At 41.3% G+C, this 10,000-nt stretch overlaps 1 protein-coding gene across 3 annotated transcripts in view; it reads right to left on the bottom strand.

Annotated features, from left to right (window-relative positions):
- nfia (nuclear factor I/A) overlaps window positions 1-10,000 on the bottom strand; it is a 147,269-nt gene that overhangs the window by 26,150 nt on the left and 111,119 nt on the right. For all 3 annotated transcript variants that reach the window (XM_063891604.1, XM_063891605.1, XM_063891606.1), the window contains exons 3-5: window positions 8,546-8,611; window positions 6,856-6,930; window positions 917-1,034 (exon numbers count right to left, since the gene is read on the bottom strand). In XM_063891604.1, coding sequence (XP_063747674.1) covers window positions 917-1,034; window positions 6,856-6,930; window positions 8,546-8,611 — 259 coding nt within the window. The remainder of the gene's footprint in view (window positions 1-916; window positions 1,035-6,855; window positions 6,931-8,545; window positions 8,612-10,000) is intronic.

Here is a 10,000-nt window from a genome sequence, read left to right as displayed (position 1 = left end):
GTTCCTCAGAAACACAGCCCTGTTGATAGCATTGTGACGATGCAAGGGGCTTTTAAATTGATTTAAATGAAGAAGAGAATTGTCTTATCACATAAAGGAACATTTCAACTTTGAGTTTGCCAATATTCAAAGTCAACACAGATGGAGATTTGTACACATGGGAGAAAAAACTGTAATATGTGAAGTGACTAAAGTTGTAACACAAATGTAAAAAGTATAATAGTTTACTTTGAGTGGAAAATGAAATTACAAATATTTGATCTGAATTTATAATAAAAAAATGTTATTTTGTTTATCACAATTAAATCTGTGATTGATCATGACTAATCCCAACTTTAAAGTACCAGGATTTACTATATAACAATTACATGGGTGGTGCTGTAATAAAGATTTGCATGACAAAATGAAATCTGACGATTTTACTTTATTATAAAATGATTTCTGGATTATGAGTATGAAGTCCACAACTTTCAGAGACATATCTAAAGCATTTCTCTTGCCTTTCACAGTTGTACAAAGTCATTATTTCTGTTTATTTTGCCTGTAATGCGTTAGGGGTTCCAGATGAATGGTGAATGTAACAGGTCAAAGTTGACAGCCCTTAAAATAGTGCATTACATTTTATTTAGCAAGTCACTTTGGAAGAAAGTAACTTATTAAATTAAAGTTCCTATAAATACCTCAAACCTGTACTTGAGTACAATATTTGGTTAAAGGGCCATTCAAGCGATGCATATATGAATTTGTTACCTGGTGTTTTCATTCGCTGCGCAGTCACAAGTGTAAATGGTTTAACACCTGTGGATTTTAGCTCTGGATCGGGGGAGTATGTGTGTGTGTGTGTGTGTGTGTGTGTGTGTGTGTGTGTGTGTGTGTGTGTGTGTGTGTGTGTTTGTGTGCATGCATGCGTGTGTACCTGCTGGAGGAGGTGCTTGGTAGCGGTCTCCTCATGGCTCCTGGACTCATGCTGTAGTAGGAGGAGCTGTCCAGGTCGGCCAATGAGAAATTAGGACCGGTGCCGGCTGCGATAGGTGCTGCAAGAGAGAGGGGTTAGGAATCATTAATGCACACATGTTGAGGCCTTTCATATGACCTGCCCTGGGGGGTCCTGATCCGGAACCTTATCAGGAAGTTTTCTGTGTGAGTGAGCATGAGGTGACTTTTTTTTTCTTTTACTGAGAAGACGAATTGAACTTAATACAACTTTAACTGAGATAGTTATTTGAGTTTATAAGCAGTTGTTCAAGAGGAATTCCCTGAAAGGAACTGGAAATTGAGGGGAATTGAGGACTCTTCCATTTTTGTTAAATCATGTTCTCCAGCCCTTAGCAGAAACTCTTCCTCCCTTTAAGACATCTTTCAACAAAACATGTGAAGGATTTGCATTGCTTCACTAAACCAACACCAGGACTATATTGTCCTCACCCCTCCTCCGCTGTGAGGTAATACCACACTGATATAGTGTTTAAATGTTAAATACCAGGGGGGTATTGGTGACATGATGTGAGAGCTGTGTGAGAGCAGAGAGTGCAAGACTACATTAGCATCTATCAACCCAGCACTACTCCTCTTCCTCTCTGATCTGTCCATCATCTGAATTGTACCCTCCTCCACATCTCTCTGTTCCTCCTTCTGCACAAAGGCTTTCACTAATAAAGAAGTAAAAGAGCGAGGAGTGAGAGAAAGTCTGAGGGAGGGAGGGAGAGAGAGACTCAGGTCTTTGTTGTCAAACGCTTCAATTTGAAAATCCTGCTGAACAAAGGCAGCAATCAGCTTCAAACCCGGACATCCGTCTAGCCCCTTGCCTCTTCCCCCTCCACCTCCACCGCCTTCTCCATCCCTCCTCTTCATCGTTTTATTGACAGAAAGCATGATGGAGCGCTGGGATGAAAGGGGGGGGGGGGGGGGGGGGGGGGGCTGACAGGACCTGGTGGGGAGTTTTGTGCTGAGCTCAGCAAAGTGAGCGTGTTCATTTATCTATCACTCTATCTTTCGCTCTCTCTTTCTCTCTCTCTCCCGCCCTCCAGATATAGTTTGAGAGCTACACACACACACACACACACACACACACACACACACACACACACACACACACATGCATACTAGTAGTATAGTATACTTCCATGTGTAGTGCTTCCTAATTATTTTCCATTTCTAGTTGTCTATATGTGTGTTCAGTACTGGTAATGCATCATTAAACATATGCAGAATGATCTATTAGCAGCTCTTGGTTGCCATGGACACATGGATGTACCGACAGCTATCACTTGAAGAAAACTTCAAACCCTGACGATAAGCCAGGCAAGTTCTGCAGTCATAACAGGCGCTTCCTCTCCCTGAAACATCTTATGGGATTTATAGATGTTTTTTATGATGGACATGCAAGCTAATGATTCCAGTGAGTAATGTAGGTCACACTGAATCAAAAAATATGCGATTCATTTCTGCATATCCAGATTTATTAGAGTTATGACTCAGAGAAGGAGCTGCTGGTGTTGATAGGAAGAGGAAATCAGTTTGTGTCCACTCAGGATTTGCGTGTAAGGTCCAGGCATAACTTCAGGAAAACTGTTGTTGTTTGTTAACAAAAAAGCTGCTAAGGATGCTAAGTTGCATTCACAAAATGTGCATTTTCATTAATATCAATGACTACCAGCACAGATGCTTTAGCTAAAAACTGCAAATGTAGAAACTGGCTGAACTTTTGGGGCGTTTTGTTCAAGTTTTTCTACTTTTGGACATGATTGGTGTAACTGTTTATATGGAGAATAAAATCACTGTCATGGGAAAGTATTGTTTATTTTTTGCAGGGTTCTTTGGATTAAAAACCAGCATCTTAACAATCATTATGGTTGAAAAAGGGAATATGCTCCAGACTTTCTTTTTGTGTCTGAAATAAGAAGTGCAGCTTGTAGGGGCCAGACCAGATATAAACCTTCATTCTTGTTCAACACAAAGTTCCTCTGTGACTTTCTGTCTCTACCTGGAGGTTTGTTTTTATGCTACAACCTGAACAGTGCAGCTTCATTTAATCTTTACTGTAATGCTGATATTTGAAGGTACTGTATCATTTATTATTACCCAATTTAAATCATTCATCCAAAGTTTCTATGTTTTTGATTTATGATTCACCTTGATAACTTTCTGATCAGTTCCCTTTGATTTAATGATTCATGTTTCAATGTCACAATTGTATTACTTTTATCACTGAATTTGTGATTATTATTAAAATTGCTGTGCTGTGATGTCCATATGGTGTTGGCACATCATGAGGTGTGTGTGTGTGTGTGTGTGTGTGTGTGTGTGTGTGTGTGTGTGTGTGTGTGTGTGTGTGTGTGTGTGTGTGTGTGTGTGTGTGTGTGTGTGTGTGTGTGTGCGTGTGAGTGTTGGGTGGGAATGCCTCCAGACAAAGGTACTGGAGGGTGCCAAGTGGGTCATCTGCCTTTTTTATTTCTTTGTGTGCATGGTGTGTTTTCTGTAGTGTGTGTGCAGTGAAGTTTTATGCCATCACATCAACTACGCACCATAATCTAATATCTGGTCTTCTGACGCACAGGGAATAACAGTGTATTTGTGCATTTGTGCATGTGCATTTGTGTGTGTGTGTGTGTGTGTGTGTGTGTGTGTGTGTGTGTGTGTGTGTGTGTGTGTGTGTGTGTGTGTGTGTGTGTGTGTGTGTGCTTATGTGTAGCAGATTGAGTCTGGTACAAGTGTCTATAAACCTCCTGGTGCCTGACACAGAGGCTGCAGCTCTCAGTGTGTGCACAGCTCAGTGTGTGTGTGTGTGTGTGTGTGTGTGTGTGTGTGTGTGTGTGTGTGTGTGTGTGTGTGTGTGTGTGTGTGTGTGTGTGTGTGTGTGTGTGTGTGTGTGTGTGTGTGTGTGTGTGTGTGTGTTGCTCTGATATTGCTCACTGTATTTATGGCAGATGTATGGCTGGTGTTCACTGAGGAACACTGGTCTATATGTGAAGCAGATCATAGTCCTGATGTAGGTAACTGCTGCATACCAGCTGCTGGAGCCATTCTAAGACTGTGTTCTAAGAATGAGAATATTTAACTGATACACTTAGAGTTATGATTAATATGATGATACATTATGCATATAACAAGTAGAAACAGTGATTTCTCAACACAGAACACAGAAGATTATTCTGAATGGAATCTGACCAACACTGATGATAGAGGGGCATATTTGGAAACAAGGGCTGACCATGATGTGACTTTTTGACAGTTGGGAGAGAGAATGTGTTGTCCAATTTATTTACGAGATGTACCTAACCAAACATGTTCCACGGTGATCGAAAAACACTCAGACTAACGGGGCAACAAATTATTTACTGCTGAATCCTCTATCTTAACTTTAGAAGTCACTTTGGAACAGAACGAGGACTGGAGATGATGAGGGGGGGGGACACAACGGGAAGATCATAGAGTAAACGATAAAGAAAGAGAGGGAACGACAGAGAGACAAGAGAAGATTGAGGAGAAGTCAGAATCCAGTCCGCAGAAATATACTGAACTGACCAATTACAGTTAATACATGCTGCAACACTAACCTATCCTCTCTCGCTCGCTCTCTCTCTCTGTGTGCTGCTTTAATAGGATATTGATCGACAGAGAGAGATTCGATTGGCCTGCCAGTGAATTGTGAAATGGCTGCACAATGCCAAGGTCACCCGCTGTGTGTGTGTGCTATGTTCAATACCCCCCCACCCCCCCCACCTTCCACCCCCTCCACCCCCACTGACCATTCTTATCTTCTGGTAAGCTATAGGCTTCAGTCACCCCTGCAGACCCGTGTTTGTGTGTGTGTGTGTGTGTGTGTGTGTGTGTGTGTGTGTGTGTGTGTGTGTGTGTGTGTGTGTGTGTGTGTGTGTGTGTGTGTGTGTGTGTGTGTGATTTAACTACAGGTATGCTATTATCAGTAAAGTAGTCATGCTATCGTAGAATATACTTTGTATGCTACTGGGTATGTGAGTACTACTGCATATACAGCACATGCTGTAAGGACCTGTCTGTCATTGTATTCTATAAACTACTGAAAATATTTCTCTGTGTTGGAATTCAACAGACACTGGAATCGTTGCCATACATGTAGAGATAAAGATTTAAGAAACATTTGGAATGGTCTCTAAATATTGTTGCCTTAATATGTAAAATGTTTCTATATGTATCATTAATTGTAATAAATAAAATGAGTTAAAGCTGTTATTTAGAGTATACAACAAACAGTCACACACACATACCCACACACTCCTGCACTCTAATCTATAAGTGATTCTTCCAGAGCTGAATCGCTGCAAATCTGCTGACCAACGAAACACCCCCCCCCCCCCCCACACACACACACACACACACTGCCTGAATGTGTGTGAATAAACCATACTGCCCCGATATAAAGTAGCTCAGCGCCGTGCAGCCATAGGACGATGATCAACTGGAAACGTTCTATTGAAAGAAAGCCACACATCTGTTCATGGAGAGCTTCTGGTCACATTTTGAATTCCATCTGCTCAAACTGGCTGTCATGATATGACATGATCATTTAAATGATCCTGTGATGACAGAAACTTGTAACAAAGTCTAGAAAGGAAGTGATGTCATGACTTGGGCTCTTAAAAAGGCGTAGCTATACGGAACAAAGTCTGAGTCAAACTTAGGAACAACTTAACATGTCTACTTTTTAAATAAACACTGCAGGTGGTTTGTTCCAATCAGATACCTGATAGTGTGTGTGTGTGTGTGTGTGTGTGTGTGTGTGTGTGTGTGTGTGTGTGTGTGTGTGTGTGTGTTCCCTTTCCTCGTCTGCCTGGCCCATAAACACACACACCTGTAGCCAAAAGTGTGTCTGCGAGTGTGTGACTATGAGATAGGGTTTTGCATGCGCAGGGGTGTGCATCTGATCAAGCAGGGATCTGTGTGTGTGTGTGTGTGTGTGTGTGTGTGTGTGTGTGTGTGTGTGTGTGTGTGTGTGTGTGTGTGTGTGTGTGTGTGTGTGTGTGTGTGATCGATGGCTCTTTGATCAGGGGTCTCTGTGTGCTGACAGGCACTTTACATCGGCCTATTGTTAGCGGTGGGCGATCGACAGACTCATATAGATCCCACTGCGCTCTCTGTCACTCTCTCTCTCTCTCTCTCTCTCTCTCTCTCCTGCATGTCGGCACTTTTTAAAGGTCACGTTGGTCCCTCGTTATCTCTCTGTCTCTCTCTCCTGTCCTCTATCTGTCGCATGTCCGTCTCGCACCCCCAACTCCCCCCCGTGGTGTCTTGATCGCCCCTCTTCATTAAATGACTTCACGATGAAAGAGACTTGTTCACACAAACAATTAACAGTTGTTGAGTAATGTGAAAAATCTTATTATTTAAGTGTAATTTTATAACATGAAGTAGATAAACAGTACTGCTGAGAAGCTTATCATGAGCGTTTTCATTTCTTCCCTCAGTTATTCATATTTGAAAACATGTAAAAGGTAAAAACATGTCTTAATTACTGTACATTTGAAATTGTTTTTCCCAAAAAGAAAAAAAGTGGATGTTCCCACAGCGTTTCAGGACAGGGAAGAATACTTAATGTTGTTGTGAAGTTTGAAGAATAGCAGATTTCTAATTGTTGGTAAACTGTTGACCTGATTTAGCATGACCATGTATGTCACGTGTATCCATGACTCCTGTTTCTGTATTTCTGCGCTCTACTCTTTCCTGAGTTTGCTTTATAGCTGTGTGTATGTGTTTGTGTCTCAGTGTGTCTGGTCCTGTCTGGAGGAATTGCATTAGATCCACTATCGATGACAGATCTGCAATCCAATCACTGCTCTGCCTCGCCCTATCAGAGAGAAGGGGGGGGGGGAGACTTACTCTGTGATACTCTTACAAGCTCGGCTACCGTGAAGACACCGGGCGTCACAAAGCTGTCCTGAAAACCCAGGTGACCTAAGAGAGAGAGAGAACAAAGAGAGAGTTCATCATTACACAAGAAATAGGATTTGATGACATCATCACAGTATTGGCTGCAGTACTGAGTAGACGCTGTTTAATATGTTTAAGGCAAATAACAGGCGCAGCACCTGCAGTAAAAACCGATGTCAGTATCAGAGGTAGAAGCAGTAGTAGCAGTATTATCAGTAGAAGCAGTAGAAGTACTTGCAGTATTAACAGCAGTTTTGGGTGTAACGCGTTACAAAAGGTAGAGTAATGTATTTACTTTTTGCTGTAAAGCAGTAATATAACGCATTACTTATGAAATTAGGGTAATATAATACCCGTTACAATTCTCAGTCACGCAGTTACAACACATTTTAACCCAAAATGATGTGGTGTTTTGTAGTAACTCAGTAAGCCTGTTTACTATTGGTTAAGAGGGCTGCAGAAACAGATTGACAATGCAGAGCTGCAGGCTAACAATGGAGAGCTGCAGGCTCACAATGGAGAGCTGCAGGCTCACAATGCAGAGCTGCAGGCTCACAATGCAGAGCTGCAGACTCACAATGCAGAGCTGCAGGCTCACAATGCAGGGCTGCAGACTCGGTGAAAAGAAAAGAGAAAGACAGGAGTGCGTGCAGGTCAAAGCAACAGAAGGTAACTTTCTCTGGTCTGCTGCTTGAACCCCGAGATATTCAGAGACTCGTGGCAGAGTGTTGAAGATATGCAGCCTCTGTCCTCTGTGGAATCGCCGGCTTTTAGAAAGCTTGTCAGCCAAATCCCCGTTAACACACCAATGACAAGTTGAGCTAACGTTGAATACAGACTCGTTCATATACAGCAGGTCACAGGGCCGTGCAGAGGCTCCACTAACATCTTGTTAATAACACACAGAGACGTCATGTTACCGGTATCACATATTATTTAGCCCACTTAAATGGAGCATGAGTTTAATTTCTAGCTATTTTCCTCATTTTCAGCATGTACTGCCAGATAGATAGATAGCTTTAATTAATGAGCTGCAATAAACTATATTTTAGTATTTAAAGCCAAACTTTTGTGGTTATTTTGGTGAAAGTAACTCAAAGTAATGCAAAAGTAGTGTAACGCATTACAGTTCAGAGACAGTGATAATGTAATGTAACTTACTACTTTAAAAAGACAGTAATAAGTAATATGTACTGTATTACATTTTGGAAGTAACTTGCCCAATACTGATTAGCAGTAGTAGTAGTGGCAGTACTCGCAGTATTAAGGCAGTACAGAGCAGATGAGATGTTGAAGCTTCTGTTCCCAGCAAGGATAGTCACTAACAGCTGGTATATTTGTATTTAAATATATTTCCGATTTAAATAATCTGTCCCACACACTTCCCTGATCCTGATCCAGAAAAACAACCTGTATGTGTGTGTATGTCTGTGTGTGTTAATGTGTGATAAAACCACAGCCTCATTCTGTCTGACCAGCAGGCTCAAACACAGGTAACCATAAGCGTGTGAGTATATACTGTATACTATACAACATGTACAGTTACAGTGTGTGTGTGTGTGTGTGTGTGTGTGTGTGTGTGTGTGTGTGTGTGTGTGTGTGTGTGTGTGTGTGTGTGTGTGTTTTTAAAAGGTCTCACCGTTCTCTGGCTGCTCCTTGATATCTGAATCACTGGCCTGGTTGGGGCTGTCTGATTGGCCGGTTTCTGGTTGGGAAAAAAAGGTAAACATTGACAAGTGTTAGTAGAACACCAACTTAAATATACACACATAAATACAAAAACACACACGCACACGCACACACACACACACACACACACACACACACACACACACACACACACACACACACACACACACACACACACACACACAAACACACACACATACACACACACACACACACACACACACACACACACACACACACACACACACACACACACACACACACACACACACACACACACACACACACACACACACACACATAAATTAGTGAAGTATAAGAAAAGTAGTTAGTATAGTTGGTTTGACTCAAATACAAATAAAATACAAAGAGTGGGTTCAATGCTGCACATCATTTTCTGATTTAGTTGTTCAGTGAACACAACATTTTTATAAACTGTAAGGTAGTTTAATTAATGATAAAATACACTTCATATACCCTCTGTTTATTTTGTAATAAAACCTTTTGGTACATTTAGTAACTGAGAAAGCCATAAATTGGCTTTAAAAGAAAATAATAAACCAAAGAAGTTTAAAGTGAAGAACCATACTGTAAATGTGTAACACAGCCAAACGAGGTATTGATGAACAGAACGCTCTGTTGTCACAGCAGTGGATTATGGGATGTTTTAATGCTGCTCTATGAATGCAGCCCCGTCTCTGTGTGTCTGCCTCTGTTTTTTTCCCAGCATGCTCTTTGCTCTGATGCAGCTCTGCTGCTACAAATGATTTAGCTTCTTCTAGAGCATCGATCGGCCGCGCTGCAGATAAAATAGTCGGAGGGGAGTGGAAGAAATATTACCCATCATCCCCCCGGAACCGGCCGCTGCAGGGGCCATGACTCAGGACCGGACTGAGACGGATAGAGTCGAGTCAGGTCCTGGTTTATTAGCACGCCTAGTAAAGTGAAACTTCTTAAGAAATTATTGTATCCAACAAGCAGCAAATGAAGATGAAGGAACCGAAGTGGCATATTGTCAATTGATTCTTCGACTTTATTTACAATTATAGTTTAGCTACCAAAGTCTGAATTTTGTTGAAAATGTGTTTAAAATAAAGTATAAGACATGTAGAATGTGTCTATTTAAATAAAAAAAACCTGGAGTCTTGGGCTGGACTCAAAGTTAACTTAATATGAGTCACACATGGATCTGGAACATCCTGATTAGCAGTAAGTGTGAGGTTTACCAAAGAATAGCGTTTTGTACTTCTTAATAAAAAAAAGATTCAGAAGAAAATTTGGTTAATGCATCGGTGAGTGTGTTTGAACAACAACCGGAGAAAAAGTGTCAGAAAGGAGGAAGAATAACTAAAACACTAAAAGAAATGATGAGCTTTCAGTGTCTAACCCATTGTGTTCATATTCC

Source organism: Eleginops maclovinus, chromosome 9, assembly GCF_036324505.1.
Source record: "Eleginops maclovinus isolate JMC-PN-2008 ecotype Puerto Natales chromosome 9, JC_Emac_rtc_rv5, whole genome shotgun sequence".
Lineage (NCBI taxonomy): Eukaryota > Metazoa > Chordata > Actinopteri > Perciformes > Eleginopidae > Eleginops > Eleginops maclovinus.
The sequence above is the reverse complement of the archived record's forward strand: the minus strand, read 5'-3'. Positions and strand labels throughout refer to the sequence as shown.